The following is a 21,571-nucleotide window of genomic DNA, read 5'->3' as shown; positions in this document are numbered from 1 at the left end:
TATAGTGTTAATGATCTACAGTCCTACAGTATGGTGTCAATGACCTACAGTATGGTGTTAATTACCTACAGTCCTACAGTATGGTGTTAATGACATACAGTATGGTGTTAATGACCTACAGTATAGTGTTAATGATCTACAGTCCTACAGTATGGTGTTAATGACCTACAGTATGGTGTTAATGACCTACAGTATGGTGTTAATGATCTACAGTATGGTGCTAATGACCTACAGTATGGTGTTAATGACCTACAGTATGGTGTTAATGACCTACAGTATGGTGTTAATGATCTACAGTATGGTGTTAATGACCTACAGTATGGTGTTAATGACCTATAGTATGGTGTTAATGACCTACAGTATGGTGTTAATGACCTACAGTATGGTGTTAATGACCTACAGTATGGTGTTAATGACCTATAGTATGGTGTTAATGACCTATAGTATGGTGTTAATGACCTACAGTATGGTGTTAATGACCTACAGTATGGTGTTAATGATCTACAGTATGGTGTTAATGACCATACAGTATGGTGTTAATGACCTATAGTATGGTGTTAATGATATACAGTATGGTGTTAATGACCTATAGTATGGTGTTAATGATCTACAGTATGGTGTTAATGATCTACAGTCCTACAGTATGGTGTTAATGATCTACAGTATGGTGTTAATGACCTACAGTATGGTGTTAATGACATACAGTATGGTGTTAATGACCTACAGTATAGTGTTAATGATCTACAGTCCTACAGTATGGTGTTAATGACCTACAGTATGGTGTTAATGACCTACAGTATGGTGTTAATGACCTACAGTATGGTGTTAATGACCTATAGTATGGTGTTAATGACCTACAGTATGGTGTTAATGACCTACAGTATGGTGTTAATGATCTATAGCATGGTGTTAATGATCTACAGTCCTACAGTATGGTGTTAATGACCTACAGTATGGTGTTAATGACCTACATTATGGTGTTAATGACCTACAGTATGGTGTTAATGACCTGCAGTATGGTGTTAATTATCTACAGTATGGTGTTAATGATCTACAGTATGGTGTTAATGATCTACAGTCCTACAGTATGGTGTTAATGACCTACAGTATGGTGTTAATGACCTACAGTATGGTGTTAATGATCTATAGCATGGTGTTAATGATCTACAGTCCTACAGTATGGTGTTAATGACCTACAGTATGGTGTTAATGATCTACAGTATGGTGTTAATGACCTACAGTATGGTGTTAATGACCTACAGTATGGTGTTAATGATATACAGTATGGTGTTAATGATCTACAGTATGGTGTTAATGACCTACAGTATGGTGTTAATGATCTACAGTATGGTGTTAATGACCATACAGTATGGTGTTAATGACCTACAGTATGGTGTTAATGACCTACAGTATGGTGTTAATGACCTACTGTATAGTGTTAATGATCTACAGTCCTACAGTATGGTGTTAATGACCTACAGTATGGTGTTAATGACCTACAGTATGGTGTTAATGATCTACAGTATGGTGTTAATGACCTACAGTATGGTGTTAATGACATACAGTATGGTGTTAATGACCTACAGTATGGTGTTAATGATCTACAGTATGGTGTTAATGATCTACAGTATGGTGTTAATGACCTATAGTATGGTGTTAATGACCTACAGTATGGTGTTAATGACCTACAGTATTGTGTTAATGACCTACAGTATGGTGTTAATGACCTATAGTATGGTGTTAATGACCTACAGTATGGTGTTAATGACCTACAGTATGGTGTTAATGATCTATAGTATGGTGTTAATGATCTACAGTCCTACAGTATGGTGTTAATGACCTACAGTATGGTGTTAATGACCTACAGTATGGTGTTAATGACCTACAGTATGGTGTTAATGACCTACAGTATGGTGTTAATGACCTACAGTATGGTGTTAATGACCTATAGTATGGTGTTAATGACCTACAGTATGGTGTTAATGACCTACAGTATGGTGTTAATGATCTATAGTATGGTGTTAATGATCTACAGTCCTACAGTATGGTGTTAATGACCTACAGTATGGTGTTAATGACCTACAGTATCGTGTTAATGACCTGCAGTATGGTGTTAATGATCTATAGTATGGTGTTAATGATCTACAGTCCTACAGTATGGTGTTAATGACCTACAGTATGGTGTTAATGACCTACAGTATGGTGTTAATGACCTACAGTATGGTGTTAATGATCTACAGTATGGTGTTAATGACCTACAGTCCTACAGTATGGTGTTAATGACCTACAGTATGGTGTTAATGACCTACAGTATGGTGTTAATGATCTACAGTATGGTGTTAATGACCTACAGTATGGTGTTAATGATCTACAGTATGGTGTTAATGACCTACAGTATGGTGTTAATGACCTACAGTATGGTGTTAATGACCTACAGTATGGTGTTAATGATCTATAGTATGGTGTTAATGATCTACAGTCCTACAGTATGGTGTTAATGATCTACAGTATGGTGTTAATGACCTACAGTATGGTGTTAATGACCTACAGTATGGTGTTAATGACCTACAGTATGGAGTTAATGATCTACAGTATGGTGTTAATGACCTACAGTATGGTGTTAATGATCTACAGTATGGTGTTAATGACCTACAGTCCTACAGTATGGTGTTAATGACCTACAGTATGGTGTTAATGACCTACAGTATGGTGTTAATGACCTACAGTATAGTGTTAATGATCTACAGTATGGTGTTAATGACCTACAGTATGGTGTTAATGACCTACAGTATGGTGTTAATGACCTACAGTATGCTGTTAATGACCTACAGTATGGTGTTAATGACCTACAGTATAGTGTTAATGATCTACAGTGTGGTGTTAATGACCTACAGTATGGTGTTAATGATCTACAGTATGGTGTTAATGACCTACAGTATGGTGTCAATGACCTACAGTATGGTGTTAATGACCTACAGTATGGTGTTAATGACCTACAGTATAGTGTTAATGATCTACAGTGTGGTGTTAATGACCTACAGTATGGTGTTAATGATCTACAGTATGGTGTTAATGACCTACAGTATGGTGTCAATGACCTACAGTATGGTGTTAATGACCTACAGTATGGTGTTAATGATCTACAGTATGGTGTTAATGATCTACAGTATGGTGTTAATGACCTACAGTATGGTGTTAATGATCTACAGTATGGTGTTAATGATCTACAGTCCTACAGTATGGTGTTAATGACCTACAGTATGGTGTTAATGACCTACAGTATGGTGTTAATGACCTACAGTATGGTGTTAATGACCTACAGTATGGTGTTAATGACCTACAGTATGGTGTTAATGATCTACAGTATGGTGTTAATGATCTACAGTCCTACAGTATGGTGTTAATGACCTACAGTATGGTGTTAATGACCTACAGTATGGTGTTAATGACCTACAGTATGGTGTTAATGACCTACAGTATGGTGTTAATGACCTACAGTATGGTGTTAATGACCTATAGTATGGTGTTAATGACCTACAGTATGGTGTTAATGATCTACAGTATGGTGTTAATGACCTACAGTATGGTGTTAATGACCTACGGTCCTACAGTATGGTGTTAATGACCTACAGTCCTACAGTATTGTGTTAATGACCTACAGTATGGTGTTAATGACCTACAGTCCTACAGTATTGTGTTAATGACCTACAGTATGGTGTTAATGACCTATAGTATGGTGTTAATGACCTACAGTATGGTGTTAATGACCTACAGTATGGTGTTAATGATCTATAGTATGGTGTTAATGATCTACAGTCCTACAGTATGGTGTTAATGACCTACAGTATGGTGTTAATGACCTACAGTATGGTGTTAATGACCTGCAGTATGGTGTTAATGATCTATAGTATGGTGTTAATGATCTACAGTCCTACAGTATGGTGTTAATGACCTACAGTATGGTGTTAATGACCTACAGTATGGTGTTAATGATCTACAGTATGGTGTTAATGACCTACAGTATGGTGTTAATGACCTACAGTATGGTGTTAATGACCTACAGTATGGTGTTAATGATCTACAGTATGGTGTTAATGATCTACAGTATGGTGTTAATGACCTATAGTATGGTGTTAATGATCTACAGTCCTACAGTATGGTGTTAATGACCTACAGTATGGTGTTAATGACCTACAGTATGGAGTTAATGATCTACAGTATCGTGTTAATGACCTACAGTATGGTGTTAATGACCTACAGTATGGTGTTAATGATCTACAGTATGGTGTTAATGATCTACAGTCCTACAGTATGGTGTTAATGACCTACAGTATGGTGTTAATGACCTACAGTATGGTGTTAATGACCTACGGTCCTACAGTATGGTGTTAATGACCTACAGTATGGTGTTAATGACCTACAGTATGGTGTTAATGATCTACAGTATGGTGTCAATGACCTACAGTATGGTGTTAATGACATACAGTATGGTGTTAATGACCTACAGTATGGTGTTAATGACCTACAGTATGGTGTCAATGATCTACAGTATGGTGTCAATGACCTACAGTATGGTGTTAATGATCTACAGTATGGTGTTAATGACCTACAGTCCTACAGTATGGTGTTAATGATATACAGTATGGTGTTAATGACCTACAGTATGGTGTTAATGACCTACAGTATGGTGTTAATGACCTACAGTATGGTGTTAATGACCTACAGTATGGTGTTAATGATCTACAGTATGGTGTTAATGACCTATAGTATGGTGTTAATGACCTACAGTATGGTGTTAATGACCTACAGTATGGTGTTAATGACCTACAGTATGGTGTTAATGACCTACAGTATGGTGTTAATGATCTACAGTCCTACAGTATGGTGTTAATTACCTACAGTATGGTGTTAATGAAAACATGGTGTTAATGAAAACATACTGCTATGAGGAGACATTTAATGTTGGAAACATACCACTATGAGGGCATTGTTAAAATCATATAATATCCACGAACTCAAACACACAAGATTCTCAAGTGTTGTAATTGGTATATTACAGCATCCTACCCTCATCATTATATATATATACAGGCCATTAAGGGAACATGTACATTTCAGAAAGTTTAGGTTTATGTGCTCTATTGGAGGCTTCCAGCTAAACATAATTACTGAAATAACAGGCTCCAAACACCACAGCTATTACTTACTAAAGGGTACTTCTTCTCTCTGGTTTGAACACTCACACACAATCCCTCTCTCTGCACAAAAACAGGGGCAAGATCCTTGAATCGCCTCTCCCTGCCCATCCCGGCGGCTGTCTAATCTCATTGGTTGCCGTCAGGGGTGTTATTTGCATATTGTAGGCGTGTCCCTGACTGAGTGTTGGGATGAATGACTCTGTTCAGTTCAGAACGCGACAAGACAGCGACGGACTCTGCAGAGGCTACATGCTTCTGCTACGCTGATCAACTTTCAGCACACGACCAAAAAAAACCTCTGATGCGTTTATCTCCGGGCAGTCTGCTCCGGGCTGTAGGTGAAACCACGTCGTCGAACCAGGTGGGATAAACATGTTCAATAAAACAGGACCCGGACTTAGTTCGAGAGGAGTACTGTGGGTAAGTGTGTTCTCATTGTAGTCTTTCTATTTTTTTTAAAAAATTAAGAGAGAAAGCTTCTTTTTTTTAAACCTCATAGTTCAATGTCAAATGAGAGTTTGGCTCGCGCTTAAAATCAACTGTCAACTTCGACGTGTGTTTATGTAATTGATGAGTAGTAACGTGTATGTTATTTTCAATACATCTTAATGTCTGTGGTTCAAAGCCTAGACTACGTTCTACATGTTATTATTTAAACAGTTAAAGAGTAAAAAAATGTGTATTTAAAATTTAAAAAAGCATATATGTGCCTGTTTAAAAAGTCTAATTTAATCAGTGATTTTCTTCACATTGTAGGTTATTGACTCCATAATATAACGTGTTTGTTGTCCCCCCGAGGCTGATTCTCTCATGTCTGGAACTGTATTTATTAAACCTCATGTTTCTGTATTGTGTCTGTATTTCAGGGTTTGTGCATACTCCTCCTTTACACCAGCCCTCTCTCCTCTTTTGCTAATTTCAGCCAAGCGAAAGAGCTGGTCTATAAAATAAAAGAAGGATTACCCTCAGGGACACTCATAGGGTCCATGGGCTCCGACTTACACTTGGATTTATCCCTCGATCCCCATGTTTCATTCAATCTGCCCCAGAAGAAGCCTAGTGATCAGTATGTCACTCTGAACAGCACTACGGGACAGCTGTTTACGTCTGGGAATGACATCGACAGGGAGACGCTCTGCCCGGACGCCTCAGAGTACAACGAGGGCTGCGTCCTCTCCCTGGATGTGTTCGTTCTACCCCAGCAGTACTTCCAGCTGGTTAAGGTCAAGATCTTGGTCGAGGATGTTAACGATAACCGGCCGCGCTTCCCGACGGGCGAGATTAGGGTTTCCGTCCCGGAGAACACCCAGGTCAACGCGAGGTTTGCGGTGGAGCAGTCGGCGACGGACCCTGATCTGGGGTTTCACGGGGTCCAGACTTACTGGCTGGTCAACGACTTTGGGGTGTTCACTCTGGACGTAGAGGAGAACGAGGGGGGTGAGCTGACACCCTTCCTCATCGTGACCGACGAGCTGGACCGGGAACGACAGGACGAGTACGTAACGGATATTATAGCAGAGGACGGCGGGTTACCACCTCTTCTTGGCACCGCCACGTTACGGATTATAATCACTGACGTCAACGATAACTGTCCTCAGTTCACAGAGTCACAGGTCAACGTGACGCTCTACGGGAATACGACTAAAGGAGAGCACCTGTCCAGGTTACACGCCTTCGACCCCGACCAGGGCGCCAACGCCGTAATCAGCTATGCGTACAGCGACCGCGTTCCCCGGGAGGCTAGAGCTCTGTTCCATCTGGACCGGATTACCGGGGTGATCAAACTGTCCGGTCAGATCAACACCGCAACCGGGAAGTTCTACAAACTCACTGTCCTCGCCAACGGGCCTGGGTGCGTCCCTGCCGTTGCCATGGTGACGGTGCACGTGATCCGGGTAGCTTCCGGTCCGCCGGTTATTATGCCGCGCTACATCGCGGCGGAGAAAGACGGTGTGGTCACGATGAAGGAGTCCGAACCGCCGTTTTCGCCAATCGCGTTTTTCACCGTGAAGAACACGGACCAGAGAGGACAGGGGACGGAATGCCTGCTTGAAGGATCTGGCCCGTTCCGACTGTCACCTTACAAACTGTTTAAGAACGAGTATCTGTTAGAGACGACGGAGCCGCTGGACTACGAGCAGAGGCAGGACTACGAGCTGACTGTAGTGCTCAGGAACCCCAGAGGTCTCGTCATCAACACCTTCATTAAGATCCTGGTTCTGGATGAGAACGACAACGCGCCGGTCTTCAAACAGTCTCTGTATGAGGTGAGTGAATATACATTTATGAACGCTTGAATGTTTGAATGTTTTATGGTTAAGGTTAGGGTTAGGGTTAAGGTTAGGGTTAAGGTTAGGGTTAAGGTTAGGGTTAAGGTTAGGGTTAAGGTTAGGGTTAGGGTTAAGGTTAGGGTTAAGGTTAGGGTTAAGGTTAGGGTTAGGGTTAGGGTTAAGGTTAAGGTTAGGGTTAAGGTTAATGTTAGGGTTAAGGTTAGGGTTAAGGTTAAGGTTAGGGTTAAGGTTAGGGTTAAGGTTAGGGTTAAGGTTAGGGTTAGGGTTAAGGTTAGGGTTAAGGTTAGGGTTAAGGTTAGGGTTAAGGTTAGGGTTAAGGTTAAGGTTAAGGTTAGGGTTAAGGTTAAGGTTAAGGTTAGGGTTTGTACATGTATTGAACATATTATTTAAAGTACATTGAGTTTCTGAAGCCATTTCAGTACAATAATACAAAATATAGAGGATTTTTCTTGTTTTTGAAAAATATAGAGGATTAAAAACAAAAAAGGTCTACCCATGTATTTATTTCAGTATTTACTTATTTATTTTACTATTTACTTATTTATTTCAGTATTTACACATCTATTTTACTATTTAATTATTTATTTTAGTATTTACTTATTTATTTATGTATTTACAAATTTATTTTAGTATTTAATTATTTATTTTAGTATTTACTTATTTATTTATGTATCTACTTATTTATTTTAATATATACTTATTTATTTCAGTATTTACTTTGTTATTTATGTATTTACTTATTTATTTATTTATGTATTTACTTATTTATTTGTGTATGTACTTAGTTATTTGTTTCCTTGTGGTCGTTGTTATTCTCAGGTCTCTATGGAGGAGAATAACCCTCCCAACAGCTTCCTGTCCCAGATCCAGGCCACAGACCAGGACAGTGAGGCCAGAGGAGAGGTCATCTACCTGCTGGGGTCAGACGCTCCCTCCGTTTTCCTCCTGGACAGGCTGACCGGTGTGCTGACCGTGTCCACATCTCTGGACCGAGAAGAGAAGCAGACCTTCAGGTCTGTCGCATATTGATGATGTATTGTAACGTATTATGACTGATATTGTATGGATAAAATGCATTATAAATTGCCTATATATGTTTATAGTAATAATAATAATTTACTTGTTTAAAACTTCTTACGGCTGAGATCCTGGTAACGGGATCGACTTGACAACAGCCAGTGAAAGTGCAGGGTGCCAAATTCAAACAACAGAAATCTCATAATAAAAATTCCTCAAACATACAAGTATTTTACACCATTTAAAGATAAACTTGTTGTAAATCCAGCCACAGTGTCCGATTTCAAAAAAGCTTTACGACGAAAGCACACCAAACGATTATGTTAGGTCAGTACCTAGTCACAGAAAAACACAGCCATTTTTCCAGCCAAAGAGAGGAGTCACAAAAAGCAGAAATAGAGATAAAATGAATCACTAACCTTTGATGATCTTCATCAGATGACACTCATAGGACTTCATTTTACACAACACATGTATGTTTTGTTCGATAAAGTTCATATTTATATCCAAAAATCTTAGTTTACATTGGCGCATTATGTTCAGTAATGTTTTGCCTCCAAAACATCCAGTGATTTTGCAGAGAGCCACATCTATTTACAGAAATACTCATAATAAACATTGATAAAAGATACAAGTATTATACATGGAACTTTAGATAAACTTCTCCTTAATGCAACCGCTGTGTCAGATTTCAAAAAAACTTTACAGAAAAGCACACCATGCAATAATCTGAGTACAGCGCTCAGAGCCCAAACAAGCCATAAAGATATCTGCCATGTTGTGGAGTCAACAGAAGTCAGAAATAGCATTATAAATATTTACTTACCTTTGATGATCTTCATCAGAATGCACTCCCAGGAATCCTAGTTCCACAATAAATGTTTGTTTTGTTCGATAACGTCCATAATTTATGTCCAAATACCTCCTTTTTGTTCGCGCGTTTAGTTCCAAAATCCAAATTGATGACGCGCAGGCCAGACGAAAAGTCAAAAAATTCCATTACAGTTCGTAGAAATATGTCAAACGATGTATAGAATCAATCTTTAGGATGTTTTTAACATAAATCTTCAATAATGTTTCAACCGGAGAATTCCTTTGTCTTCAGAAATGCGATGTAACGCAGGTCGCTCTCACGGGAGAGCGCGTGGTCAGCTCATGCCAGACACCTGACTCAAAGAGCTCTCCTTCCCTCATTCTTCACAGTAGAAGCATCAAACAAGGTTCTAAAGACTGTTGACATCTAGTGGAAGCCTTGGGAAGTGCAATATGACCCCAAAGACACTGTATATTGGATAGGCAAACCTACAAACCTCAGATTTCCCACTTCCTGGTTGGATTTTTTCTCAGGTTTTTGCCTGCCATCGGAGTTCTGTTATACTCACAGACATCATTCAAACAGTTTTAGAAACAGTTTTCTATCCAAATCTACTAATAATATGCATATCTTAGCTTCTGGGACTGAGTAGCAGGCAGTTTACTCTGGGCACCTTATTCATCCAAGCTACTCAATACTGCCCCCAGCCATAAGAAGTTTTAACTTGTATTACAGAAAATAATCTCAAAGCGCATAAAAAAGTGAAACAAAAAAACAACACATAAATTGAGATGGAATGAATCGATGTATATCGATGTCAAATATGACATAAACCTGTGCTTTATAAAGGATGACATAAGCACTGCTTATAAAGGCTTTATGAATCATATTAAAGTGAGGCTTCACAAAGCATTTATAACCCATCATGCATCTTGGTAAAGAATTTCAACACCAGCGTGTTGGGTTAGATTCCCACCCATATGTATAAATGTATTCACGCATGACTGCAAATGGCTTTGGATAAATGGCATGTATTATATTACTCTAAACCCTTTTGTAGGTCGGCCCAACCTCTTTCCCTCTTGGGCGCACAGCCAATATTGGACCTGATCTCAACATTCCCCAAAAGGCTGCAGAACCACTCACTCTAAAGTGCAGTCCTTCACCAAAAACATTCGTAGGGCACGTTAATATCCGTATTTATTTTTTTGCTTAATTCCGGGGGGGGGGGGGTTTTCCCCCATACTCCGTTTTCTCGGTTTTATTTTTCCACGTTTCAGATTTCCCCGTTTTTTTCTGGTTTTAAATGATATTATATTGCCGTAAAACCAAGGCTGGTGGTATGCATTTACGGTACAGCATGGTATCTCTGAAGGCTGGTGGTGTGTATTTATGGTACAGCATGGTATCTCTGAAGGTTGGTGGTATGTATTTACGGTACAGCATGGTATCTCTGAAGGCTGGTGGTATGTATTTATGGGACAACATGGTATCTCTGAAGGTTGGTGGTATGTATTTACGGTACAACATGGTATCTCTGAAGGTCGGTGGTATGTATTTATGGGACAACATGGTATCTCTGAAGGCTGGTGGTATGTATTTATGGTACAGCATGGTATCTCTGAAGGTTGGTGGTATGTATTTATGGTACAGCATGGTATCTCTGAAGGCTGGTGGTATGTATTTACAGGACAGCATGGTATCTCTGAAGGTTGGTGGTATGTATTTACGGTACAGCATGGTATCTCTGAAGGTTGGTGGTATGTATTTACGGTACAGCATGGTATCTCTGAAGGTTGGTGGTATGTATTTACAGGACAGCATGGTATCTCTGAAGGCTGGTGGTATGTATTTACAGGACAGCATGGTATCTCTGAAGGTTGGTGGTATGTATTTACGGTACAGCATGGTATCTCTGAAGGTTGGTGGTATGTATTTATGGTACAGCATGGTATCTCTGAAGGTTGGTGGTATGTATTTATGGTACAGCATGGTATCTCTGAAGGTTGGTGGTATGTATTTATGGTACAGCATGGTATCTCTGAAGGTTGGTGGTATGTATTTACGGTACAGCATGGTATCTCTGAAGGTTGGTGGTATGTATTTATGGTACAGCATGGTATCTCTGAAGGTTGGTGGTATGTATTTACGGTACAGCATGGTATCTCTGAAGGTTGGTGGTATGTATTTATGGTACAGCATGGTATCTCTGAAGGCTGGTGGTATGTATTTATGGTACAGCATGGTATCTCTGAAGGTTGGTGGTATGTATTTATGGTACAGCATGGTATCTCTGAAGGCTGGTGGTATGTATTTATGGTACAGCATGGTATCTCTGAAGGCTGTTGGTATGTATTTATGGTACAGCATGGTATCTCTGAAGGTTGGTGGTATGTGTTTATGGTACAGCATGGTATCTCTGAAGGCTGGTGGTATGTATTTATGGTACAGCATGGTATCTCTGAAGGTTGGTGGTATGTATTTATGGTACAACATGGTATCTCTGAAGGCTGGTCGTATGTATTTATGGTACAGCATGGTATCTCTGAAGGTTGGTGGTATGTATTTACGGTACAGCATGGTATCTCTGAAGGTTGGTGGTATGTATTTACAGGACAGCATGGTATCTCTGAAGGTTGGTGGTATGTATTTATGGTACAGCATGGTATCTCTGAAGGCTGGTGGTATGTATTTACAGGACAGCATGGTATCTCTGAAGGTTTGTGGTATGTATTTACGGTACAGCATGGTATCTCTGAAGGTTTGTGGTATGTATTTACGGTACAGCATGGTATCTCTGAAGGTTGGTGGTATGTATTTATGGTACAGCATGGTATCTCTGAAGGTTGGTGGTATGTATTTATGGTACAACATGGTATCTCTGAAGGTTGGTGGTATGTATTTATGGTACAGCATGGTATCTCTGAAGGTTGGTGGTATGTATTTATGGTACAGCATGGTATCTCTGAAGGTTGGTGTTATGTATTTATGGTACAGCATGGTATCTCTGAAGGTTGGTGGTATGTATTTACAGGACAGCATGGTATCTCTGAAGGTTGATGGTATGTATTTATGGTACAGCATGGTATCTCTGAAGGTTGGTGGTATGTATGTACGGTACAGCATGGTATCTCTGAAGGTTGGTGGTATGTATTTACAGGACAGCATGGTATCTCTGAAGGTTGGTGGTATGTATTTACAGTACAGCATGGTATCTCTGAAGGTTGGTGGTATGTATTTACGGTACAACATGGTATCTCTGAAGGTTGGTGGTATGTATTTACGGTACAACATGGTATCTCTGAAGGTTGGTGGTATGTATTTATGGTACAGCATGGTATCTCTGAAGACTGGTGGTATGTATTTATGGTACAGCATGGTATCTCTGAAGGTTGGTGGTATGTATTTACGGTACAACATGGTATCTCTGAAGGTTGGTGGTATGTATTTATGGTACAGCATGGTATCTCTGAAGGTTTGTGGTATGTATTTACGGTACAGCATGGTATCTCTGAAGGTTGGTGGTATGTATTTACGGTACAGCATGGTATCTCTGAAGGTTGGTGGTATGTATTTATGGTACAGCATGGTATCTCTGAAGGTTGGTGGTATGTATTTACGGTACAGCATGGTATCTCTGAAGGTTGGTGGTATGTATTTATGCTACAGCATGGTATCTCTGAAGGTTGGTGGTATGTATTTACGGTACAGCATGGTATCTCTGAAGGTTGGTGGTATGTATTTATGGTACAGCATGGTATCTCTGAAGGCTGGTGGTATGTATTTATGGTACAGCATGGTATCTCTGAAGGTTGGTGGTATGTATTTATGGTACAGCATGGTATCTCTGAAGGCTGGTGGTATGTATTTATGGTACAGCATGGTATCTCTGAAGGCTGGTGGTATGTATTTATGGTACAGCATGGTATCTCTGAAGGTTGGTGGTATGTATTTATGGTACAGCATGGTATCTCTGAAGGCTGGTGGTATGTATTTATGGTACAGCATGGTATCTCTGAAGGTTGGTGGTATGTATTTATGGTACAACATGATATCTCTGAAGGCTGGTCGTATGTATTTATGGTACAGCATGGTATCTCTGAAGGTTGGTGGTATGTATTTACGGTACAGCATGGTATCTCTGAAGGTTGGTGGTATGTATTTACAGGACAGCATGGTATCTCTGAAGGTTGGTGGTATGTATTTATGGTACAGCATGGTATCTCTGAAGGCTGGTGGTATGTATTTACAGGACAGCATGGTATCTCTGAAGGTTTGTGGTATGTATTTACGGTACAGCATGGTATCTCTGAAGGTTTGTGGTATGTATTTACGGTACAGCATGGTATCTCTGAAGGTTGGTGGTATGTATTTATGGTACAGCATGGTATCTCTGAAGGTTGGTGGTATGTATTTATGGTACAACATGGTATCTCTGAAGGTTGGTGGTATGTATTTATGGTACAGCATGGTATCTCTGAAGGTTGGTGGTATGTATTTATGGTACAGCATGGTATCTCTGAAGGTTGGTGGTATGTATTTATGGTACAGCATGGTATCTCTGAAGGTTGGTGGTATGTATTTATGGTACAGCATGGTATCTCTGAAGGTTGGTGGTATGTATTTATGGTACAGCATGGTATCTCTGAAGGCTGGTGGTATGTATTTATGGTACAGCATGGTATCTCTGAAGGTTGGTGGTATGTATTTATGGTACAGCATGGTATCTCTGAAGGCTGGTGGTATGTATTTATGGTACAGCATGGTATCTCTGAAGGCTGTTGGTATGTATTTATGGTACAGCATGGTATCTCTGAAGGTTGGTGGTATGTGTTTATGGTACAGCATGGTATCTCTGAAGGCTGGTGGTATGTATTTATGGTACAGCATGGTATCTCTGAAGGTTGGTGGTATGTATTTATGGTACAACATGGTATCTCTGAAGGCTGGTCGTATGTATTTATGGTACAGCATGGTATCTCTGAAGGTTGGTGGTATGTATTTACGGTACAGCATGGTATCTCTGAAGGTTGGTGGTATGTATTTACAGGACAGCATGGTATCTCTGAAGGTTGGTGGTATGTATTTATGGTACAGCATGGTATCTCTGAAGGCTGGTGGTATGTATTTACAGGACAGCATGGTATCTCTGAAGGTTTGTGGTATGTATTTACGGTACAGCATGGTATCTCTGAAGGTTTGTGGTATGTATTTACGGTACAGCATGGTATCTCTGAAGGTTGGTGGTATGTATTTATGGTACAGCATGGTATCTCTGAAGGTTGGTGGTATGTATTTATGGTACAACATGGTATCTCTGAAGGTTGGTGGTATGTATTTATGGTACAGCATGGTATCTCTGAAGGTTGGTGGTATGTATTTATGGTACAGCATGGTATCTCTGAAGGTTGGTGTTATGTATTTATGGTACAGCATGGTATCTCTGAAGGTTGGTGGTATGTATTTACAGGACAGCATGGTATCTCTGAAGGTTGATGGTATGTATTTATGGTACAGCATGGTATCTCTGAAGGTTGGTGGTATGTAGGTACGGTACAGCATGGTATCTCTGAAGGTTGGTGGTATGTATTTACAGGACAGCATGGTATCTCTGAAGGTTGGTGGTATGTATTTACAGTACAGCATGGTATCTCTGAAGGTTGGTGGTATGTATTTACGGTACAACATGGTATCTCTGAAGGTTGGTGGTATGTATTTACGGTACAACATGGTATCTCTGAAGGTTGGTGGTATGTATTTATGGTACAGCATGGTATCTCTGAAGGCTGGTGGTATGTATTTATGGTACAGCATGGTATCTCTGAAGGTTGGTGGTATGTATTTACGGTACAACATGGTATCTCTGAAGGTTGGTGGTATGTATTTATGGTACAGCATGGTATCTCTGAAGGTTTGTGGTATGTATTTACGGTACAGCATGGTATCTCTGAAGGTTGGTGGTATGTATTTACGGTACAGCATGGTATCTCTGAAGGTCGGTGGTATGTATTTACGGTACAGCATGGTATCTCTGAAGGTTGGTGGTATGTATTTATGGTACAGCATGGTATCTCTGAAGGTTGGTGGTATGTATTTATGGTACAGCATGGTATCTCTGAAGGTTGGTGGTATGTATTTATGGTACAGCATGGTATCTCTGAAGGTTGGTGGTATGTATTTACGGTACAGCATGGTATCTCTGAAGGTTGGTGGTATGTATTTATGCTACAGCATGGTATCTCTGAAGGTTGGTGGTATGTATTTACGGTACAGCATGGTATCTCTGAAGGTTGGTGGTATGTATTTATGGTACAGCATGGTATCTCTGAAGGTTTGTGGTATGTATTTATGGTACAGCATGGTATCTCTGAAGGTTGGTGGTATGTATTTATGGTACAGCATGGTATCTCTGAAGGCTGGTGGTATGTATTTATGGTACAGCATGGTATCTCTGAAGGCTGGTGGTATGTATTTATGGTACAGCATGGTATCTCTGAAGGTTGGTGGTATGTATTTACGGTACAACATGGTATCTCTGAAGGTTGGTGGTATGTATTTATGGTACAGCATGGTATCTCTGAAGGTTGGTGGTATGTATTTACGGTACAGCATGGTATCTCTGAAGATCGGTGGTATGTATTTATGGTACAGCATGGTATCTCTGAAGGTCGGTGGTATGTATTTATGGTACAACATGGTATCTCTGAAGGTTGGTGGTATGTATTTACGGTACAGCATGGTATCTCTGAAGGTCGGTGGTATGTATTTACGGTACAGCATGGTATCTCTGAAGGTTGGTGGTATGTATTTACAGGACAGCATGGTATCTCTGAAGGTTGGTGGTATGTATTTACGGTACAGCATGGTGTCTCTGAAGGTTGGTGGTATGTATTTATGGTACAGCATGGTATCTCTGAAGGCTGGTGGTATGTATTTATGGTACAGCATGGTATCTCTGAAGGTTGGTGGTATGTATTTACGGTACAACATGGTATCTCTGAAGGTTGGTGGTATGTATTTATGGTACAGCATGGTATCTCTGAAGATTGGTGGTATGTATTTATGGTACAGCATGGTATCTCTGAAGGTTGGTGGTATGTATTTATGGTACAGCATGGTATCTCTGAAGGTTGGTGGTATGTATTTATGGTACAGCATGGTATCTCTGAAGGTTGGTGGTATGTATTTATGGTACAACATGGTATCTCTGAAGGTTGGTGGTATGTATTTACGGTACAGCATGGTATCTCTGAAGGTTGGTGGTATGTATTTACAGGACAGCATGGTATCTCTGAAGGTTGGTGGTATGTATTTACAGGACAGCATGGTATCTCTGAAGGTTGGTGGTATGTATTTACGGTACAGCATGGTATCTCTGAAGGTTGGTGGTATGTATTTACAGGACAACATGGTATCTCTGAAGGTCGGTGGTTAGTATTTACAGGACAGCATGGTATCTCTAAAGGTTGGTGATATGTATTTAAGGTACAGCATGGTATCTCTGAAGGTTGGTGGTATGTATTTACGGTACAGCATGGTATCTCTGAAGGTCGGTGGTATGTATTTACAGGACAGCATGGTATCTCTGAAGGTTGGTGGTATGTATTTATGGTACAGCATGGTATCTCTAAAGGTTGATGATTATACATATATAACTCAGCCTCACCTCATACAACAAACATTCACCTACATTCATTTAACATATACAGGTTTACATTCACGAGTTAGTACAAGCAGCTAGAATAGCATCACCACAATTCATCAATGGAATATCAACAAGCCGTAAAGTCCATAAAGTGCAAAAGTTAGGAATTCAAAGGTCAGGGGGCATGATTGATGTAGCACTGTAAAGTTGACAAACCGGCGCTGATGAATCATGACGAAAATACCACCATGTCTTGATTTTAGAGACAACTTGACTGACCTGTCGGGCTCGGTGGATGGAAGAATCCAGGGGGGGGGGGGGGGGGGGGGGGGTTCAGCCTAGTCCGGAAACAGTTTGGTCCGGTCATGTCTCCGTCAGGAAGATGGAGGAGCGTGTAATGTGACTCACATCCTTTCTCTTCAGATCACGTGTCATCCTGCAGCACAACATGTTATGTCACAATTATGAACCCTTTATAAAGCATGACGTACGGTTATAGATGCTTTGTAACACATATGTGTAGCGCTTAGGTAGGCTTTATGAAGCCTTAATGAAGCCTTTATAAGCTGAATATCTTTGAAAGCGGAACTGGATATATTGATGACACAATGCATTATAACTGCCTATGGATGTTCATAGTGTTTTTTTTATTTTTATATAATCTGCAAACTGTTTTGTTTATTGTTGTTGTTGTAATATTTTGGCGAGACAATTGAATAAAAGTTTGTAAACTCTATAAACTGTATCCTCTGTAGGTTCATGGTTCGGGCGGTGGACCGAGGGACCCCCAGGAGAGAGTCTATAGCTACAGTGGTCATCACTGTGCTGGACCGCAATGACAACAGGTAGGAGAAAGACACTTTGTGATAACTGCTGATTTAATTAATTGTTTTGATTGATTTGATTTGATTTGATTGCTTTTGATTTTTTTTTTACCCAACAGCCCGCGCTTCATCAATAAAGATTTCACGTTCTTTGTGCCGGAGAATTTCCCGGGGTTTGGCGAGATCGGCGTTCTCTCGGTAACGGACGCGGACGCAGGCGAGAACGGCTGGGTGGCACTCTCCATCCTCAACGGCAGCGACATCTTCGTGATCGACACGGGACGCGGCGCTCTAAGGGCCCGTACCCCTCTGGACCGGGAGCAACAGGGGACGTACTACCTCTGGATCGAGGCAGTCGACGGAGGGGAACCGTCTCTCTCCTGCCTCACCATGGTTACCGTCCTCCTCCTTGACGTAAACGATAACCCTCCCGTCGTCTTGTTCCCCCAGTCTAACCAGTCCTACATGCTGGTGTTACCCAGCACCCTGCCAGGGACCTCCATCACAGAGGTGTACGCCGTGGATAAAGACACAGGAATGAACGCTGTCATCGCCTACAGCATCATCAAGAGGAAGGGCGACGAGCCGGGATCGTTTGATATCGACCCGGACACAGGGAACATCACGTTGAACAGAGAACTCAGTGACCGCGGTCTCTATAGTCTACTGGTTAAAGTCTCGGACCACGGTCAGCCTGAACCTCTCCACTCCACGGTCCTGGTCAACCTCTTTGTCAACGAGACGGTTTCTAACGAGAGCTATATCCAGAGTCTTCTCAGCGGGGAGGCTGAGATCCAGACGGAGGAGAAGCCGTGGTACGTGGGGAAGCTGACAGAGAGGCCTGACAGGGAGGACGTGTTGCCCTGTCAGCCGCTACTCGTAGCTCTGTCAGTAACCTGTCTGGGACTGTTCTGCATCGTCGTCACATTGACCGCTTATATATGCTGCAAGAAACTGAAGAAATGGAAGAAACATCAAATGAAAAGACTAGAGGTTGAAATGCCTTTGAAGATGAACGGTGACTTGCAGGACGTAGATAGAAAGCGAATGGAAATCTCAAACATTTGATGACATTGACATCGCAAAGACTTTGAGGCAAAGACTCCAACATACTAAACTGTTACACTGCAACTGTTTATAAACAATGTGAATTGTGACGTGTAGATTTTCATCCTCAAAAGACATAGGTTGTATCTCAAATGGCACCCTTTTCCCTGTTTAGTGCACTACTTTTAACCAGGGCCCATGGTGGTGCACTATATAGGAATTAGGGCGCCGTTTGTGACACGTCCTCATTTTAAAAACGTAATAAAAGACCCATTGTGCTGTATATATTGTAGATAATATTAAATGTTTTATAACTTTATAACAAAATCTTTAAATAGACAAGATTATTTTCATTTTTTTTTATTTTCATGAAAGCCTAAGAAATGACTCCTTTTAAACTTACAAATGTTATGTTATGAATATGAGCGGGGGGGAAAAAATAAAAAATGTGAGAGATTCTATATATGTTTTTTCAGAAGGATGTCTGGATCATTGGAAAAGGAATGAGGATCATTAGGTGTGTATAACGATGTTTATTGATTGATTGATTGATTGATTGATTGATATAACAATGTCCTTTTCATACCCTTTCGATTGCGTTGGAAAAGCCGACCCCAGAGTGCAGTGCAGGAGTCAATTAAAATCTGTTATTTTCCTCAAATCTACTGGATTTTTGTGCGAGATTAAAATGTGTATTTTGTTGTCATACCGTTTCAAGAGGATGCTTCTTGCCTGGCCACCAAACAAACCCTCTACCTGCCTCCTTATGTTTGTCCCAAATGACACCCTATTTCCCTATATAGTGCACTACTTTAGACCAGAGCCCTATAGAACCCTATTCCCTATATAGTGCACTACTTTAGACCAGAGCCCTATAGAACCCTATTCCCTATATAGTGCACTACTTTAGACCAGAGCCATATAGAACCCTATTCCCTACATAGTGCACTACTTTAGATCAGGGCCCTATGTTACCCTATTCCCTATATAGTGCACTGCTTTAGACCAGAGCCCTATCGGCACAATATAGGGAATAGGGTTCTATAGGGCTCTGGTCTAAAGTAGTGCACTATATAGGGAATAGGGAACGCATCCTTAGTCTCCTCCCAGTCATTACCAAAACCATGTGGTCATTGTCTGTCTCTGAAAACAAACCCTTGATTGAATATTAAAAAGTGCTTTATTTTCATATTATATTGCTTTTCTGCATCTGTAATGAGAACGGCCTATCGGTACGTGCCTTTGATATTAGGATGTAAATTAAAGACAATGTTTTGATTATAAATAAGAATTTAAGCGGGGGGAAATTAAATGAATCGCCATTTTTTTAAATTTAGCTAGGAAAGTCAGTTAAGAACAAATTCTTATTTACACTGACGGCCGGGGAACAGTGGGTTAACTGGCCTACCAGGGAACAGTGGGTTAACTGGCCTACCAGGGAACAGTGGGTTAACTGACGGCCTACCAGGGAACAGTGGGTTAACTGACGGCCTACCAGGGAACAGTGGGTTAACTGCCGGCCTACCAGGGAACAGTGGGTTAACTGTCAGCCTACCAGGGAACAGTGGGTTAACTGACAGCCTACCAGGGAACAGTGGGTTAACTGACGGCCTACCAGGGAACAGTGGGTTAACTGACGGCCTACCAGGGAACAGTGGGTTAACTGACGGCCTACCAGGGAACAGAGGGTTAACTGTCATTCTACCAGGGAACAATGGGTTAACTGACAGCCTACCAGGGAACAGTGGGTTAACTGACAGCCTACCAGGGAACAGTGGGTTAACTGACGGCCTACCAGGGAACAGTGGGTTAACTGACGGCCTACCAGGGAACAGTGGGTTAACTGTCATACTACCAGGGAACAGTGGGTTAACTGACAGCCTACCAGGGAACAGTGGGTTAACTGTCAGCCTACCAGGAACAGTGGGTTAACTGACGGCCTACCAGGGAACAGTGGGTTAACTGACGGCCTACCAGGGAACAGTGGGTTAACTGACAGCCTACCAGGGAACAGTGGGTTAACTGTCAGCCGACCAGGGAACAGTGGGTTAACTGACGGCCTACCAGGAACAGTGGGTTAACTGTCAGCCTACCAGGGAACAGTGGGTTAACTGACAGCCTACCAGGGAACAGTGGGTTAACTGTCAGCCTACCAGGGAACAGTGGGTTAACTGTCAGCCTACCAGGGAACAGTGGGTTAACTGTCAGCCTACCAGGGAACAGTGGGTTAACTGTCAGCCTACCAGGGAACAGTGGGTTAACTGTCAGCCTACCAGGGAACAGTGGGTTAACTGTCAGCCTACCAGGGAACAGTGGGTTAACTGTCGGCCTACCAGGGAACAGTGGGTTAACTGTCAGCCTACCAGGGAACAGTGGGTTAACTGTCAGCCTACCAGGGAACAGTGGGTTAACTGTCAGCCTACCAGGGAACAGTGGGTTAACTGACGGCCTACCAGGGAACAGTGGGTTAACTGACGGCCTACCAGGGAACTGTGGGTTAACTGTCAGACTACCAGGGAACAGTGGGTTAACTGACGGCCTACCAGGGAACTGTGGGTTAACTGACGGTCTACCAGGGAACAGTGGGTTAACTGTCAGCCTACCAGGGAACAGTGGGTTAACTGACGGCCTACCAGGGAACAGTGGGTTAACTGGTCTAGGAACAGTGGGTTAACTGGCCTACCAGGGAACAGTGGGTTAACTGACGGCCTACCAGGGAACAGTGGGTTAACTGA

The 21,571-nt window shown here is 41.4% G+C and overlaps 1 protein-coding gene across 1 annotated transcript; it reads left to right on the top strand.

The window, feature by feature from the left end:
- The first annotated feature begins 5,428 nt into the window (after positions 1-5,428).
- Positions 5,429-19,497, top strand: LOC120042066 (protocadherin-20-like). Its single transcript, XM_038986957.1, has 5 exons — positions 5,429-5,618; positions 6,065-7,465; positions 8,309-8,502; positions 17,721-17,810; positions 17,909-19,497. Exons 1-5 carry the CDS (start codon positions 5,571-5,573, stop codon positions 18,855-18,857), a joined length of 2,682 nt encoding a protein of 893 aa, XP_038842885.1. The 5' UTR covers positions 5,429-5,570; the 3' UTR covers positions 18,858-19,497.
- Positions 19,498-21,571: the final 2,074 nt, after the last annotated feature.

Source organism: Salvelinus namaycush, unplaced genomic scaffold (genome assembly GCF_016432855.1).
Source record: "Salvelinus namaycush isolate Seneca unplaced genomic scaffold, SaNama_1.0 Scaffold61, whole genome shotgun sequence".
In the NCBI taxonomy this organism is placed as follows: Eukaryota; Metazoa; Chordata; class Actinopteri; order Salmoniformes; family Salmonidae; genus Salvelinus; species Salvelinus namaycush.
The sequence above is the reverse complement of the archived record's forward strand: the minus strand, read 5'-3'. Positions and strand labels throughout refer to the sequence as shown.